Source organism: Elgaria multicarinata, chromosome 3 (assembly GCF_023053635.1).
Source record: "Elgaria multicarinata webbii isolate HBS135686 ecotype San Diego chromosome 3, rElgMul1.1.pri, whole genome shotgun sequence".
In the NCBI taxonomy this organism is placed as follows: Eukaryota; Metazoa; Chordata; class Lepidosauria; order Squamata; family Anguidae; genus Elgaria; species Elgaria multicarinata.
The window spans coordinates 63778738-63797665 of record NC_086173.1 but is presented as its reverse complement, the minus strand read 5'-3'; the positions used below and the strand labels follow the sequence as shown (position 1 = coordinate 63797665).

Below are 18928 nucleotides of genomic sequence, written 5' to 3'. Positions count from 1 at the left end.
TAAATTATTAGTATTTCTTTAGTACCACCTATACTCATAACACTTTACAAAGATTTAAGAGAAATTGTGGTATAGTAGGTTTGTAGAGGTAAAAAAGGGAACTATTCTGTCCAATGCCCCCCTTAGCTCATGCCAAAGGTTTAAAATTGGCTATCTCCTTGTGGTATAAAGTTGAATTGTGGAAAGGACTTGGCCTATGGAGTTCTCTCCTATAATGTCACTTAGGATTTCTCATGCTTTGTTTTTCCTCAGGAGCTCATAAGGAAAGGAATCCCCCATCACTTTCGAGCCATTGTTTGGCAGCTTCTCTGTAGTGCCACTGACATGCCTGTGAAGAATCAGTATTCAGAATTGCTGAAGATGTCTTCTCCTTGTGAAAAGCTGATCAGAAGGGACATTGCCAGGACGTACCCTGAGCATGAGTTCTTTAAGGGACAGGACAGTCTGGGTCAAGAGGTCCTCTTCAATGTCATGAAGGCAAGTAGAAGGCCCTGATGATAAACTTGCTGTGGAAATTAGCATCTAATGTTTGTTCCTTTGTATGTAAACAGAGGACTATTTTATGAATTTAGCTGTAGTCACTCAGCTTGACATTAGAGGAAATTTTCTAGCTGCATCTATCTTCCTATGGTTATTATTTCCCTTGCTTGTTTATAAAACAAATGATAATACTTCTAAATTGGTCGCTGGCCTTGCAGATGGGATTAGTCCCACTTGGGTAAGCCTCACATCACATGGTGATTGCAAAAGCTACTGTGAAATGAGAGAGAATGAGGCTGTCATTTCCTTGGTAGCAGTACAGCCTAGGAGGACTGTGATGTTTCACTGTTGTATGCTATCTGTTATGTAAATGCTGTTTAAACTTCATATGATAAAGCTGGTAAGTAGTTAATTCTGTTGGGAGGGGGAGTGAGTGAATGCTGATTGGCTGTTGGATTTGAGTGTGTGAAGGGGAATGACAGTTTAAAAAAATAAGTTGGTAGTTCGTAGTTGAGGAGAGTCAGGGTCAGTCTGCTAAAGAGGATAGATTAGTGTAGGGTCTGTGGTTTGTTTTAGGAATAAGAGGGAGCAAGAGGAGTTAGATTAGGACTTCAGAGGGTAGAGTAGGCAAGGATACATGACGTTTTTATTGTAACAACCAAGTAATGAAACAAATGAAACCACAAGCTTGATAAAATGCATTAACTTCTTGTTAAATAAAAGTTGTTTTTTCACACTGGATTGTATTCTTTAAGTACCAGAGGTAAGGTATTGATTTATATGGTGGCAGTGGTAAAGTAAAAGGTGAATAAAAAGGTGCACAAAGTGCCAAGCTGGTTGCTGTGGGTCCAAAAAGGGGTCAGAATTTCAGAACCAGTGGGAGAGTAAGAGGAGAGGCAGGAACAGAAAGGAAGATTAATCCACAGAATACCGACTGTATTCATGGTTGAGATCCTTTAAAGAAAAAGGTTAAAAGGAGTCTCAAGGTGAGCGGGTCGTGACAAGGATTTATTTCAACAATGAGGCAGACCTGGATTTTGTTCAATCACCCAATCCCGTATTAACATTCATAATCCCTGAAGTACAAAATGTATGGTACTTATGCACTACTTTATCAGTTCTTTGTTTTGATGCCAATTTCTCTATCTTAAATTGATAGAACCTTATCATGGCTGAGATAATGAATATTTAAAGACAGTTTAGATGGGGTACTTGAATCGCTTTTCTTTTATTTAGAAATTCATTCATAAGACAGCCCTGACAAGAAGTCATGCTCTTCAACTCTTAGTATGATGGAATATACCAACCATTTGATAGTTTAAGTTGTTGATTGACTTTTGTAAGGGGGGGGTTGGATGGGGGTGAGTGGGTGGGGGAGTGTTTATAGGCTAGTCAAACCCCCCTTATTTCCCCCCTCATATTACTGAACCTAGTCATTGGTCTCTGCATAATGCACACTGTTATATCAAATTATTTGTGCCCAAGCTTTTATAGTAATAAGTTTAAAGGTTCAGCTACAGAACATCCCCTCAAAAAACTGTGCAGGAGAAAGTAGATAAACTTCTAGAGAAGGGGTGGAGAACCTCTGGCCTAGTGATGTAACATTTCCAGAAATTTTGAGGCCATGAGGCCATGAGTTCTTCCCCCCTCCCCATTTTTTTTCTGGCCTGGGAAGTATACAGCCTACAGGGGTTCCCATCTGATCTGCCAGCTTCTTGCCAGGTTCTGGCAAAAAAAAACGAGCTGGTCTCCAATCTGCTCATTGGAGAGAAGAGCTGTTCCCTGCTGGGGAGTGTGGGCAGGGTCTGGGGAGGAAGCTGTTGAATGATTCAGGCATGCTTGTTTCTGAGGCTTGTTCTGCAGAGACTTGCTCTGCTTGTTTGGGAGTAAGCTTAAAATCAGTAATCACATTCTGGATCCACCTACAGATGGAATGCGCCCCCCACCCCAATCACAAGATCTTTCCTTGATTGGAATTCAGCCCTCATGGTTGAAAAAGATTCCCCAATCCTGCTCTGAAGGATATGCGTTGTAGGGAGCAGAAGGTGATAAAGCCAGTGGATAATAGCAAACACCCTTTCCAGTCTCACTACCATATCCTAGAACCCTGTTCTCTGCAACTTAAGAAAAAAGCCCAGCTATGATAGGTAAGACCACTGCTCCAGGCATGAGCTAAAAGGCCTCTGTCCTTCACTGGTGTGTGAAGTGTGTGTGGTCATTCTCATTTTATGCCATACTTTGGAGAAGGGAAGAACCGGCCCAGGTCCCTCTTGTTGCTCTCCCTTTCCCCAGTGCTTCCTGTGCAGTGATTCATCTATTATTAGTTGTGTGGATCAGTGTTGACTGCACAATTGACTACTAAGCCAAGCCAATTTTGTGGAATCCTGTGGTGAGGGCAAAGGAGGGTATAAGTCTGATAATTCATAAAATATGAAGTTATAGGACTGAGATGCTCCTGCAAGTTGCACTTGTATGATATGTAATTAGACCAGTGGTAGACATGTGCAGTGAAATTTGGATAGCTTAGTAATGTGTTCATCCTTCCCAATTTGTCTTATAGACACGAGTGGCTTGTTGACTTGCACTGTGGAAAGACAAATGCTTAACCTGCTCTACAAAGAAAACAGTTGAAAGAATACTATAGCTAGGCCAATTCAATCTGGAAATTACCCCCCTCCCAAGGATAAAATGCAGGGGGTACATCCTGAGCTACTTACAGGAAGGGAAAGATAAAAATGTAAGAAATACACAGTCAGAAGCTGTAGTTAATCACAGCTAATCCCTATAACATGTGCTTGATTCTGTGCATTGCAGCGAACAAAATGTTGTTTTCTTCTGAGACCTTTGAGATAGACACGTTACTTTGAAGAGACTTTTACCTTTGCTTCATGCTATTCCTTTAAAAATGTTTTTAAAATTAGGGCACACATTTTAATCTTCATTTGTACTTTATTGAACTGATTGGGTCCTGTGTTTTTTAAAGGTGCTGCAGAAAAGTGCCACAGTAGAGGGTGTGCATACCTTTATCTTGGTCCTCTGGAAGAAATGTCTTGGAATATTAGGTTTTATCTTCTACAAAAATAATCTGTGGCTTTTAGCTTAATTTCTCATACCCTCTTGGTACCCCATTAATTACTCTAGCTATCGTGAAGCTGCATTTCTTCTTCTTGCTGTCTCCATCGCAGGAGTGCATAACTTCTCTCACATCCCTCTCTAGTTATGTGAGATCTGTCATCTAATTCCTCTTCAGTCAATCTCTCATTTGCCCAACTGGGCACTAGTATCCTTGGTATCATTCCATTCTTACCTTGTGTTTCTGAGAAAATGTTTTCTAAATCAGTCCCTTGGTGTAAATAGGGACTTCAATGGCAACCCGTCCCCTTCTCAACACCCTCCCCAAGTATTGTACCAAATGCCCAACATGGCTCATTTCTAGGCATGTTCCTCTTCCACTGCTGATATTTGAAATGTTCAGTGTAAGGAAACAAAATTCTGTGGCACAAGGCTGGTTGAGCAAATACTGCTAGGTTTCAAAATGTTACCTCATAGGTGTGTATTTCTAATTGTGCTTCAACTCTTCATGGCTGTTGTGTGAATTCTAGGCATTCTAAGTTAAGCATTGTCTTGATTTTTCAGGCTTACTCTCTAGTAGACCGCGAGGTTGGGTATTGCCAGGGCAGTGCATTCATCGTGGGACTGCTCCTCATGCAGGTTTGTATAACATGGGGATAAATGTCTGCCCTGAACTGTTCGTCATTAGTTGAGATTTCTAGACCAGTTCAATATCTTACAAAATGTTACAGTACAGTCTAAATCTGTAGTTCATAAACTATTTGCTTGAATCTTAATATTAGTGTGGATTTGTTAAATGCAAACATTAACAAAATTTGGTTACTTTAATAAAATAGCTGATATAGTAGAAGGAAGTTTTCTTTTAATATGTCCCAACTCTATTAAAGCTTTTGGTGTTTGCAGGATAAGCCATACCAAAGCTAGAGAAATGTAATCATATTTTTCTTCTAACTATTATTATTATTAGTAGTAGTAGTAGTATCCCGCCTTTTGCCCAATACTGGGCCTCAGGCTGAATTATTAATACAGTGTATGAATTTTTTTGGTTGTACTCGTGAAATGAGTGAACCTGTGTTTGGACAAGGAGCTGGATTTTCAGGGCATCTGTTCCATGTCCAGTAATCACTGTCCTGGTTCATGCGCAATGACAACCATAGGGTTTAAACAAGTCAGCATGCTAGTTATTGCAGCTCAAGCACTCCATTTGGTTCTTCTTGGCAGCAGGAGTGACTGAACAACCAAAATGTAATAAATAAATTTAACCCTGGGTTCCAACTCTGGCTTTTTGTGGGAGAGACAAGCCAGAATTTGGGAGTTGGATGCCATGCTAAACAACCCAGAGATGGAGCATCAGAGGGTTGTTTAGGCACTCCCACTAGCAGCTTCTCCTTGTTGCACTTTGGAAGAGTGAAATCCTTGATGAAATTCGTATAATGCATCTTAAGGTTTTGTCTGTTAATATAGGAGCCTTTTTCCTTTTTCCTTCAGTGGGCTTTGAAGAAGCTTATGCAAATGTCTTGTCTGATTCTAGATGCCTGAAGAAGAGGCCTTCTGTGTGTTTGTACGGCTGATGCAAGAGTACAGATTACGGGAGCTGTTCAAACCTACTATGGCTGAGCTAGGACTCTGCATCTACCAGTTTGAGTACCTGCTGCAGGTAAAAGATTGCATCTGACATGCTTAAAGAAGCTTCCAAATTTTATGAATTGCTCCCTTCCAACGTGCCTTCTACAAATCCTCTAGAAGTCTGACATAAAAAAAGCTTATTGCTCTGGGGAGCGGTTAGGGATGCTTGTTGCTAACCTCCAAGGCCCCTAGTGTGACCAGTGTTAGGAATATTAAGAATCCATGTCTTTGAGAATCCCCTGTCCTGTCCTTTTCAGGAGACTCTCAAAGCCCAACCATGATGTTGGAGGCTGGCTGGAATTCTTCATGCTTAAGAGCTGTGTTCTTTGTTTCTTTAGGAACAGCTGCCTGAACTGAATATCCACTTCCGTTCCCAAAGCTTCCTTACCTCTATGTATGCATCATCCTGGTTTCTTACCCTCTTCCTCACCACCTTTCCTCTGCCTGTGGCCACTCGAGTGTTTGACATCTTCATGTATGAGGTAAATGTTTGATATAAAAAATGGAGGGGTCAGGGGTCTGGTGGAGAGAAAGGAAGAGAAGTGATGAGAGCATGACCACTTTAATGTGACCAAATACAACAAATTTGTAGGTATCAAGGAAGGATTAATGGCTGTTTTTAAAAATAACACTGACACATGCCATTGTATGAGGCTTTTGCAAGCGTTTTAGAATAAATCTGAATGAAAATGAACTTGTTTCTCTTGGAGTTTCCTTCTACTGTTGGAAACAGGCCTGTGCTCAGAAAGGCAAGAAGTTGCATGTGAAGAACTGATTCTGAGATAAGTTTCTGTCACGCTTGCCCCATCTCCCCTGCCCTGCTAGAGCTCCATCATACGAGTATTTTATTGCACACTCGTTGCTGGGCACTCACAGATTTTTGCCAGTCCCTCTCATGATGTCATCTGCCTCCTGACCCTTCTGGCCTTCCTTGCGCCACCGAAGAAAAGGGGAGATGTATACTCTGGTGCTGAGAACGGTTTAAAATGTTTAATGGCAATTTCTTCAATAAAAAATAATACGTAAATTTAAAAAAGACAGATTGACGAGTACACTAGCTCAATGTTTTGGGCCCTTAGGTCCTTCATCAGGAGCTGCAAACAGATCAGACAATCAATCAGAAATCGTTTCCTTAGAAATATGCATACTTTTTACATATCATTTTCAATATACAATATAAACACAGAACAACACTCATACAAACAAATGCTTTTCAATAATCAATTTTTGGTCAACTTATCTTTCTCAAAGCTTTCCTCTGCCCTGAGAACTAGAAGCCTAAAATACATGCTGTACATCCTTTCATATATATATGGCCCACCAACCCGTGGGTTATTTGCTCCCTAAGCAAATTAACTTTGATGAACCAAGATTAGCTGCCAGCTTTCCCCTAGTGAACTGGAGGAGGAAAGAGAAGGGGTGAGGTGGGGTGAGTGCAATAGCAGGAGAGCAGACAATAGTGGCAATCGTGAAAGGGACCAGCGTTTGCCGCGCTAATGAAACAGAGATCAAAATTGCGGGTACATACTAGGAAAAAAAAGTAGGTGTGATGGAGCCTCTAGTTTAGCACTCTGTGACAGAATATCTATTAATGCTAATTAAAACAGGCATGGTTAAACAGGGCATGAGGGCAATGGTGCTTTTCTCCTGCATTTCCCCAGTGACTAGTATTCCAAGGCATGCTGCCTCTGATCCCAGAGGGAGCACATAGTCACAACTAGCAGCCACTACTAGCTTTATCCTCCACAAAATTATCTAATCCCCTTTGAAATCTATTTAGAATGTATCCAGAATGCTCTAACCATATTTGCTTCAGCAATTATGCTAGCATCTATAGGCTAGCATATTTGCAATCATTTTAATTTCTGCTAACTTCTTATAGGGACTGGAAATAATCTTCCGTGTAGGGATGGCTCTTCTGCAATTCAACCAGGCTGAACTGATTCAACTGGACATGGAGGGGATGTCACAGGTCAGCTCTACAGTGCACTGTGGGACTAGAGGTAGACTTGCTAGATGTTACTAGATACAATTATTTTCAGATATCCATTTTGGGGACAGGGTGAATGGGAGAGACCTGAGGGAGAATTGAAATAGATGGTGTTTCTAAGGAAACTGACCCTTCAGCATCCTTGGAACATAGTATCTTTAAGACCATCTTACCATTTGGATCTGGCTGTTCCCTGAGGGCAGAGGCTCACAGCCCACTTCTGGAGAACAGCAATCCCAAGACTCCAAATACTGGCTGCTCCCCTTTCCTTTACATTTTGATTTGTGTGATAGGAACATAGGAAGCTGCCTTATACTGAGTCGGAACATTGATCAATCTAGCCCACTATTGTCGACACTGGCTGGCAGCAACTTCCAAGGATTTCATGCAAGATTCTTTCCTTGCCCTACCTATAGAAGCTGGGGATCAAACCAGGCATCTCCTGCATGCAAAACAGATGCTTATCACACTGAGCTACAGCCAGCCATTTCCATCAGCTACTGGGATCTAGAAGCAGTTTCAGGGGATAAAGTCTCCCAAGGCTTCTAGTATACCCAGTGAGAGATGTGAAGAAGCATTGTCTTGCTTGGGCACTGTCCACCTGCTTTATTCCTACCTCTGCCTTGATAAAAGCTCGTAGATGTTTCTCCATCTTCTTGTGATACTATATAAATATGCCAAATGTTAAGCATGTAGTCTGGATAGCATGTCTGCACATTAGGGTTCCCTTTAAGATACTAGACAACAGACTCCTGTACCAATATATTGGCAAACAGCAGAGGTGGGGGACCTCTGGCCTATTTGCCCAATCTGGTCCTCCAGGATTTCCCAGAGGGCCACACCCCCTTCCCCTAACCACCAATTGTTTGGTGGCCTCCCGGCTTTTGTGCATTCTAAAGGGTAGAAATGCCTCTCCTAAGGCCTAGTTAGTTTAAGTTAAAATATGCTGGTTATTTTGGCCCCATGCCTTTGGCCTTGCCCCCGTTGCCTTTAGCCCACGTCCACCACTGGAATGCAGCCTCTGAGAGCTTCTCTGAAACGGAATTCAATCCTTGGGCTGAAAGAGATTCCCCACCCCTGGCATGCAGGATCCACCAGGAAAGGGAAGAAGGCTTCCCACAGGAGGCTGGTTGGCCACTGTGTGAACAGAATGGTGTACTAGATGAACCCTTCATCTGATTCAGCATGACTCTTTATGTGGGAACTATGCAGGAAAACAACTTGCTGTACTGACCTCATTTGGGAACTTCGGTTTGTTCTTTGCGGTAGCTTAAGTTGAAATATTCAAATGAGAAGGAGAGTGTATAGTGAAAGTTGCAGGAGCTTATAAAATGCTCTCATACGCTGGTAATTCAAACATTGGAGTATTCCAGGTTTTGAGACTGAGACGAGAGATGGGCATTTCCCAGGTGAAGAGAAACAGTGCAACTACTAGGGTAGATATTGGGAGTGACACAGGAGGGGTAGCCTGGTTTATGTATTTGCCTGCTTACCTGGGGACTGCTGCTCATGCAAGTGAGTCATAACTTGTAGGGTAGAACTTATAAGTTTCAAGTCGTCAGGACTGCAGAGAAAATATTTGCAAAACTGTTGAAGGGTCAAAAACATGACAATAAAAAGGAGTCTAAATTGTTTTGCCTTATAATGTTAAATCAGGGGTCCCAACCTTTTGGGATCAGTGGGCACATTTGAGAAAGAAGAAGGGGGCTGAGAGGTGCCAAGAAGTATTATCTATGGGCACATTGGTGCCCACAGGCGCTACGTTAAAGACCCCAGCTTTAATAAAGTATTAAGGTGTATTGAAGGCAGATCCAACTTTTCACCGTTGGTGGGTGATCTGATACTTGATATTTCCACCAGCTGTAGTCAGACACCATGTGAATTTATGAAAAACATGCAGATTGCTTGATTGTTCTTTATATAAGCTACACTGGGAGCCTTTTTGGATGAAGAGCGGGGTAAAAATGCTTTAAATAAAAACAGCTTTTCCATTTTTGATATTTCCCCTCTGGGATTAGTGCCAAACAATTTTTAACTCCTGAACTAAATCTAGACTGCCTATATCAGATTTAATCTGTGCTGCAGATCAGCCCATTTTCCCATAAGGTGGGATGCTTTGAACAAGCTTAATACTGTATTGGGTGTCTTTCTTGCCTGACTCCACAGTGTGTTCCATTTCTGTTTTCTCAGTACTTCATCACACATCAGGATAAGCTGGCTGAGGAAAAATGTTTTCTTCATTGTTGTAGAGTAGTATTAGCAGATGGCAAGAATTAGGATCTGATGCAGTCAGTTCACCTTGACTTGCTTAATTCGAGCATTAAGCATCTCTACTTACTGCTGAAGAGAACGTAAGGCAGTAGAAAACATGAACAGCTGTTGATTGTTGCAGTAACCCTTGAGAATACCCTGAGAGTCTCCTACTTGCTGCAGCAGAAATCCCAGCACTGCATTTTGACTGTCTCTGACTGCACAGGCCTGGCACACACATGCACAGAGGAAAGATGTATGGTATTCCAGGACTTAGTGAGATAGGATATATCATCAAAATGTAGAAGTATCTCATAGCAATGATCTGAGATTGTAGGCTAGGGAAAAGCACCCTGTTCTAAGGCCTGCCACTGTCTGTGCACACACATGTATCTCCAGAGTAGGGAAGGGTTAAGCTGCTGGAATGTTTTTAATGAGCTGTAATGAATGTGGTCAGTAGTGCTTTCTCCACCCCCTTCCATTCCAGTGGCTGCCTGACTATAATGCTAGATTGTGTAATTATCGGGAAGTAAAATTCAAGTGATGAACACTTGTGGCAAGACTCTTACAAGAAGCATTCCAAAGACTGGCGACTCCTGTACTTTCCTCTCCTCTGTGCTAGTCGGGAAAGAATAGGTACAATAAGGCAGGATGTTAGGAACACGTTTGCTGATGGGGGAATGTATCCTAGATGTGTTCTGACTTGTGTATTGTCTTTCTCACAGTATTTCCAGAAGGTGATCCCTCATCAGTTTGACAGCTGTCCTGATAAGCTAATCTTGAAGGCCTATCAGGTCAAATACAACCCTAAGAAAATGAAACGGTAAGTTTTTATCTTCACATCCTCATGTCTATCTGAAATGTCTGGAGAATGCGGAGCCTAGGCAAAGCTGATGTGATGGATCAGCTCATCGTTTGTGTCTTCATGCCACTTTCTTTAGAAAGCTGTGTAGGGTTTTATGGGAAGCCTTGCCAATAGGATGGATTTTTCTTGGAGCTAAACACCATCTCTGATGGGTGTTCCTCTCTCTCAGATCACAAGACCTGCTGACCAGAATTGCTTCAATCTTGTACATGTTCATTTATTTCATTAATTTTGCTTCGTTAATTTTAACATTCCCTTTATAATTATACATTATATAATTAAAACAAAACTTACCCCGCACCCCAAATTGTTCATACATTGTAACCCCAACCTGCCACTTGCTGTGTGATTGCAGCGGATCACACAGCAAGTTGAAATGCACAGTCACATCACATTTATCCTTCATAATATGCCCAAAGCTTGAACACTATGCAGGAAGAAGCAGGGTGAACTGCATTCTACCTATGTTACAGACTAGAGAAGGAGTACACTGCAATCAAAAACAGAGAAATGGAAGAGCAGATTGAAATCAAGGTAAGCCCTCTCTCATCCTTTCCTGTATTTGTCTTGTGCGTATCAAAGCAATATACAGTGCTTTGTTTCCCAAGAGAGCGTATCAGCTTACTGCCTGTGTTCTCTAGAGGTCTCAAAACGTAATTACCTGAAGGTGGTCCTCGTTGATCAATACTTGGATTGCATAGATTATTTCGTTCTCTCAATCATCCTTTCATAGCTATGCCTAGAATTCTTGGTATGCTAGTTCTTCCTTTATCTAAAGTGGGGCATGTATTCTTCAAAAAACAAACAAAGCTTAGCATCCTCTGCTGTACAGAAATTGTCACAGTTCAGGAAATGTATTTCGCTTGTGATCTGTGTGAAATACAATGCACTACAGAAACAAGAATTCTCTTTTACTAAACTTTAGGTCTAACCATGTACATGTGTGGGTGTGGTGTAATTTGTGCTTTTCTGGCTACTCAAGCTGCTGGTTGTGCAGATGGCTCTAGCTTGTTCTGGTTTTCAGCATGGTTTTGTATGCTGGCTATCGCTTAACAAAAGCTCATGCTTTCGCATTAGACCACATGCTGATTTTGATCTTGCTTGCAGAGGCTCCGTACTGAGAACCGTCTTTTGAAACAGCGAATTGAAACCCTGGAAAAGGTGAGGAGTGTACCCAGCCGCATGAGAATCCACTTCCTCCGCTTCCAGACTAGTATGGCCACCAAAAACGAGGCTTTAAACAGCTGTCTATCCCAGTTGACTATAGACACTACTCAGAGTGCCACTGTCAACCATTAGTCTGTGCTGTGCATCCTCACAGAGATTAATGTGGGTATCTCTAGAGCCACTCCTAGGAGAGGGAATATACTGTATGTCCTCAAGACATACTTGGCTTCCTCACCCTATTCTACTGGTAATGAAGAAGTAAAACCCTAATGACCTGCTGCCTGGACTCCTTAAGATGGAAAAAGTAATCTGCAAAAGCTGCAGACACAACTACATTGTGTATCCCCAAAAACTTTGGTCAACATGGTAACTTGTACAGAAGTAACTGACACTTTCTGGGTATGAAGCCAGTTATTCCACATTGTGGCTGATTTGATTGTGCAGGATTGAAACTTAGAGCTGTTTTTCAGCCATGCTGTGCCATATACTTGTGTTAAATATTAAACTTTTACATGAAAAATCCTTGGCCCCTTTTTGTAATGTGAAGAGAGGGCTACATGGACAGTCACCTAAAAGAGATCTTGTAGAGATGTCCAGAAGCACCTACTCCTCGGAGACTGCTAATTGGAGACTAGCATGCACCTACCCTATATCTCGTTGAACTACAGAGATCTCTTCCATTGTTCTAATGAGCAATTCCATTATGGGCTACTATAGCAATTGCAGGGCAAAATTGATGTATGACAAGCTGTTCTTGGGGGATCCATCTCTGTGTTCCTTATAGACAGCAAAAACTGTCTTGCTCTCTCTGTGAAGGGAAATTTTATACTGCAGATTTGGGACTGTTCTGGAATGGAAGTTCTCTTCTTGGCCTCTGTTGGGATCTTTTGTCTGTTTCTTCTGTGCTTCTAGCTATAGGTAGAGTTGCTTGTGTGACCTTGCTGTTCTATCTTTTTTCTTTTCTTCATCTTTCCTTCCTTGTCTGGATCTTCCTCTTCTGGGTCTGTAGGAGAGTGCTGCCTTGGCAGACAGATTGATCCAGGTATGGTACAACTTTTTTATTTCCAACTCTCCTCTTTGTACTTCATTTCATTTCAGTCTAGAACAAAAACACTTGCAATCTTGTCTCTATACAGTGTTTGAGCTAACTTTGTACTTCCATCCAGAAGAGTTTGGGCTAACAATTCTGTATTGTGTTTGAATCTCCTATAATCTTGTCCTGAAGTTCTTAAAAAGCTCTTCATTTTAAGAGCTGCAGCCATTAGATTGTGATGATGCAGGATATTTTATACAGTTTAAGGATGTGAACTCTGAAACCGTGGCCTTTTATGCCACTGTTAACTAATCAACCTTTTGCTTGAACAATATTGCCTTATACCAGCTGAGAGATTCCGGTTCTTAGCAGGTTAAATATTTTATTGCAGGCAAATGTAGTCAATGTATGCTCTGGCTAACGTATCTGGTTTTAGGATTCAAACCTATAGAGACCTTAGACTTCTGTAATAACACAGTCCTAGACTACATTTTGGGAAGGGTATCTATGGTATCTCTCCCAAGTGAAAATTTCTATAGAGGACATAATGTTGTATACTATCCTTTGTGTCTACTGTGTTTGCGTGTCATTTTCTACAAGAAAGTTCTACCTTCATATGAAATTCATCTCATGTCTTAATATGGATGCCAATGCCTTTCTGCAGAGTTTGAGGAGAAGAAAAGGCTTTGTTAAAACTGGAGTGGTGCTATTGGAGCGTTCAGACTGATTCTGTTAAAGCTGAGCTGCAAATGTAGATTTTATTTATTAATTATTTATTTATTTAGAATATTTATATACCGCTCCCCATTGAAAAATTTCAGAGCGGTGTACAAGATAAAATGAAAATAAAAACAGAATAAAACAGTTAAAACAAAATTTAAAAGAAGCAAAAACAGATTCAAGGCTGCATACTAAGGAAAGGCTGCATATTAAGGAAAGATGTTTTCAGGAGGCGCCGAAAGGAGTACAAGGTTGGCACCTGCCTGACCTCCAGAGGCAGGGAATTCCACAGGAGGGGTGCCACCACGCTGAAGGCTCTTCCCCTGGTGGATTCCAATCGGAGGATAGATCTATGTGGAACCACCAGGAGCAGGCCCTCGGATGACCTCAGTGACCGGGCAGGTTGGTAAGGGAGAAGGCGCTCTCTCAGGTATCCTGGTCCCAAGTTGTTTAGGGCTTTGTATACAAGTACAAGAACCTTAAACCTGGCCCGGTAGCGAATAGGCAGCTAGTGCAGTTCCCTCAGCAGAGGAGTTACATGCTGGAAAGGGGCAGCTCCAGACAACAGCCGAGCTGCAGCATTCTGCACTAGCTCCAGCTTCCGGAGCAGCTTCAAGGGCAGCCCCACATAGAGCTCATAAACAAGTTTCTATCCAGTGGCCTAAATGTAACCTGCCATTAGCAGAAGAAATCCACTGCCTCTTATACAAGTGCTAGCAGACCACAATCTGCACATGACTGTGCAAATTGAACTTTAGCTGGATTCTCCCCTTGCACATAGTTTGCAACCTGGGTTCTGCTAGCGCAATGACACTGATGGATACAACCCAAACCCCAAAAAATTTCCATCTAAGGATGGATTTTCTTCCAGAGTACCAAGATATAAGCTGTTAGGATGTTCAAAACCAGAAAAAAAACTCTACTCTTATTTGAATGTCTCCTTCTGAATTTTGGAGGGAAATGAGAATAAAACCTTTTATTTATTAATGAGTTCCTCAAATTCAGTTCATCTAGGGTTTAAGCTTTGGCTATTTAATAGCAAAGTGCTTTGGAAGTGTGTAGTCAAAGGTTACATGCCAGCGTGTTTAGGATTGGAAGGTAGGTCAGGTTGAACAGTAACATCAGCTTGGCTCGGCCTCAAATGACAGAAGTCATGTTGTATGTGCCTGCAGGCTACAGACGTCGGAGGAATTCATCCAGAGGGTGCAGCTTGCTGAGCTTTAACCAGCTTGGCTGCCCAGATTTTGACAAGTTGGGCCAATTCCCAGATATCTGTGATTTTTTATTTGTGTAAAAAGCAATTTATGCAAATTGCAGCTGCAATTTGTGCAAATTATGTGAATTTTTGCTGTAATTTGTGCAAATTGCTTTGTACTCAAATGTTGTAAAAAATGAAAAAGTTCCTGGATTTCAGGAAGAAACCCTGCAGCTCAAATTGCAAATCAAAGCTGAGTTGGAGGCACCACAGAAATCCATCAAGCCCAAAAGGTCCGGCTGTCTTTGCGATGGACATCTCTACTGTAGACAGAGTATCAATTCATAAATGCTCCCTGTATTGACACTAAGGGAATCCTTTGCTATAAAATGCAGATGTGGGAGGCTTAGTATCTATCCAGAATATAGGGCAACTTCATTCAGAGTTAAGCATCAGTGTTGCAAGCAAGGTATGGCAGCTAATGGTGGAAATAGCATAGCCAAACATCAGTAATGACAAAAGTGTACATGATGCGGGCCATTCTCAAGAAAGATTTTGGACAGGGCTCTTTCACTAGGGTGGAATCTGACCACTTATTGTACGATGATCCTGTATTCAGGTTCTACTCCAGAGGAAGAACTCTGACCAAAATGCGGAGGGCATCTTACTTTCTTGGATAACTAATTTTCATAATAACAAGTACTTCTGAATTTCATAAGTATTTAGGGCTTTTTTTTATTGTGGTATATGAATAAGGAACACTTAACACTGACAAATCAGAAACCTCCCTTCCTGGGCATGTGAAATCCTGGTCACATTTACCCATGCCTAAGGCTGTGATCCTATTTAGTTACTTGGGAATAAGTCCCATTGAATAAAGTGGGACTTTGTTCTGCGTCAAAATGAACAGGTTTAGACTTGAACTGTATGGTTTATACAGGGAATAAAGTGATCTAAAAAGGAGCAGCTATATGAGGAAACTACAGAACGGTAAAACACTCCCCTACCATCAGCTGACCTGATAAAGGTTGTAGGGGAATGGTATTAGCACTGAATGTAAAATATAAAGACAGGTAACAGTGAATGCTGTTCCATCCTTAATGCAGGTGCCCACAAAGCAAGAGAAGGGCTCTCTTATCTATAAATTAATCAGACACTTTACCATGAAGCCTTCAGCATTCTTCTGTTATGTCTGCGCCTGTAATTTAATTTACTAGTCCTCTTATGTAATTTCTATATTTCTGCCTCCCCCCCATGCAGGAATTGAGAGAGTTCTATACTTGGTCTCTCCCCATATTATAGGAATTGGAAATCATAAAACATATTACAGCAAATGTTCTCTAACAAATATTTTTGGCACAAAAAGGAGATGAAATGTTTCCTTCCTCACAAATGTACATTTTTCTCATCTGTCACTGTTTGAAGGCTCCATTGGTTACTGCTTTGACACTGTTGTTCGTTTTAAAATCCTGATGGACACGTCACTTGTTAGAAAAATAGGGGCTCTGAAGAGGCTCACAATAATAGAGCATTGCTGCCTAAGCTCCCTGAATGTGGGGTGAGAGTGTGGAGAGGAGATGCTCTTTTATTATCAAAAACTGAAACATATACAAAACTGTTTATCCTAAAGAAGCTTGAAATAAAGGGCCACAAATCTTAATAAAGGGGAGAGAAGAATTATAACAAATCAAAAATGACAACAACAAAAAGGGTCACAATACTATTTTGCATAAAGCATCCCCTGTTTGGAGCTCAGCTCTAATATTTCATGACAGTTGTTGGCAGGTGACCATAACGCATAGAAGGCCGTTACATTGAGGGTCTGTCCTGAAGAAGCATTTCTAGTAGGGAAAATGCATCAGTGTCTCCTGACAGATCTATGTCCTAAGGATGGAGTTTGCAGAAATCTTTGTTACGACGAAGTCTCAGTGTCTTCCTTCTCTCCTACATGCTTGTGTTGCCGTCCATATTAATACACAACTGAGGGTAGTTATTTTTCAAAAACATGTATATCCATATAAAACCACCTAGAAGCAAGTGCTTTTCAGTAGTATGGTATTGCTAAGCATGTTCCTCGGAAGTGTGGGTCCTAGTGCTGTGTTACCATGTTTGCTGGTTGACACACTTCTGTGCATTCACACTTTCAGTACTGAATCTTTTAAATTTTTTAGTTAACGGGCACCACTTGGAATAGGCACCTTGTTTAGGGAATAAAGGAGCCGCAAACAAGGATTTTCAAAGAATGGGTTACGTGGGGTTCTACAAGTTGTGGCTGAATTTACTTGCCAAGGGGCCAGCTGCAAGGATACTTAAGATTATGCCTTAAATGGCTTTCTAGTCCTATATAGGCGCTTAATAAATCTACTGCTTTAAAAGAGTGTAATCTGTGCTTGTTTATTCAGATGTAAGTTGCACTTTCTGTGAGCTTTACTCCAAAGTATGTATGCATACCATTGCAGCACAGCATTGCAGCCAGGGTTAATTACTAATTTTTGCACCTCGTCTCACCTTCTCCCAAGCCTCTGACTTGCACAGCTTTTAAAGAAAACAAGTTTAAAATGTCGGAAGGGGGAAGGGGAGGGAGAAGACATGCTCTTAGGTTTCTTTCACAGATTGGCTCTTCTCCACTGTCTTAACACCATACTATATAAGAAGAGATAAGTGAGCCTGAAACCTTCTATCTTTCACTTTCTAAGGCACGGGTAGGCAGCTAGATCCTTTGGATTACAATTTCCATCGTCCCCAGCCACCATGGCCAATGGTAAGGCATTATGAAAGTTGTAGTAAAAAACACCTGGAAGCCATCAGGTTACCTATGCCTGCTTGAGCTAATCCCCTATACCAACCTTTCCCAACTGGGGGTCCTCCAGATGTTTTGTACTATTATTCCCAACATTCCTGACCATTGATTAGGGGTGCTGGGAGGTGAAGTCCAAAACATCTGGAGGCCACTGTGTCAGGGAAGACCGCACCTATACAAACAATTCAGTTAAGGGGCAAGTCTCAGAAACGCCCATACCAGGCAAATGTGCCAGTTTTCCACTAGCTTTCCTCTGACCTTGCTGTTTCCACATATTTACCTAGAAAATGGCCTGGTTCAGACAAAACGCTAACCCATGCTGTTTAACCACAAAATGGTTAATGAAATGCATTGACCTTAATGCATTCCATTTACCATTTTGTGGTTAAGCAGCATGGTTTAGTGTGTTGTCTGAACCAGGCCAGTATCAGCAGAGTGCTTTTAAACAGGCCCTCCTCTTGAAGGGAAAATCAAGAAGAACTCAAGCGGGGGAGGAAGCTTGGTGGGTTGCCATCCAGAACTGTGGAACGTGGTCTCCCTTTCCCAAAAATCCACACTAGTTTTTTTCTGGCAGCTTGATGTGGCTGCTGCAATACAACCTCCCTCTAGAGGTCTGGTCCCTGGACATTCTTGCTCACCCAAATCAAAGTTGACTATAATTGAAGCATACAACGTTAAATAGCTTGTTTAAATGAGAACTGGCATTTACAGAGTTATAAACCACCACCACGACTGCTGTTAGCAGTCCATGGTTGTGATTGCCACGACACAGGCTCTGAACACCAGACCTCATGTCTGCCCCCACTTCTTATGGGGCGACACAGGCTCTGAACACCAGACCTGGCCAAGGCTACTCCCTGCTCAAGCCAAGCACCACCACTTGATACGCCTGAGGCAAGGGATAAAACCCACCTTCCTCCAAACTATGTGGAGAAAGGGGTTTAAAATGGAGAATGGATTTTAATATATATAATAATGTGCTGTGAGTTATATCTGCTGAGGTGAATGATTGCCAGAGTGGGTGCTGAATGTGTAAACTTAAGATGATAAACGCCAAACAGACACGTGGGATTTTTGTGGTAGTTTTAAAACAAACAATCAACATTTATTTTTAAAAGTTCATAAGCTTTGTTTCAAATAACATTTAAAAACCTTTTTGAAACCTTCCATACAATCCGGTCACTCTCACATTCGCGCTTTCCTTTTTCTCACACAATCACTCTTGAACTTTCTTTATTATCAGTGTTGATTAATATACTTCCACTACGTGCACACCACACTCTAAAGACACCACTCACTACACTGACTCTCAAATTTCCCAGAACTTAAGTACCATAAACACAGAGAGCAACACAGACTCCAAGAGTACCCAACAAGTCTCCCTGGAAAGAACATCTAGTGTATAGCCTATTTTGGAAGAGCAGAGGGTCTTAGGGTTGTAATACTGTAATTGAGTGGGTTCCTGGGCCAATATAGGTAGTGAAGTTTAGAGCAGATTTTAGGGTGCAAAAAGATTTAAATAGGGGAAGGTTTTGAGAGCAGAAGGAAAGGTGTTAAGGATAGGGAAGGCAGAGTGAGTCAGGATGAGAAAAAAGGGGAGGGGGAGGGGGAGGAAGGCATGTTTACAGTTCAGCAAGGTGTTCACCGCTTGAGAGTGCTTGCAGACATTAATGAGAGCCTTTCAGCCAACAAACCTTGGTCAAAAGCTATGATACACCCTAGTAAGTGTA

The 18928-nt window shown here is 41.6% G+C and overlaps 1 protein-coding gene across 3 annotated transcripts in view; it reads left to right on the top strand.

Annotated features, from left to right (window-relative positions):
- Positions 1-18928, top strand: part of EVI5L (ecotropic viral integration site 5 like) — a 48414-nt gene that overhangs the window by 15774 nt on the left and 13712 nt on the right. The window contains exons 4-12 of one of the 3 annotated variants that reach the window (XM_063120505.1): positions 253-477; positions 4117-4191; positions 5084-5209; positions 5517-5660; positions 7061-7150; positions 10144-10241; positions 10757-10817; positions 11391-11444; positions 12460-12492. In XM_063120505.1, the coding sequence (XP_062976575.1) occupies positions 253-477; positions 4117-4191; positions 5084-5209; positions 5517-5660; positions 7061-7150; positions 10144-10241; positions 10757-10817; positions 11391-11444; positions 12460-12492 (906 nt within the window). Of the gene's footprint in view, positions 1-252; positions 478-3108; positions 3218-4116; positions 4192-5083; positions 5210-5516; positions 5661-7060; positions 7151-10143; positions 10242-10756; positions 10818-11390; positions 11445-12459; positions 12493-18928 lie in introns of those variants that run through there. The other 2 variants (XM_063120507.1, XM_063120506.1) reach the window with 2 other exon arrangements.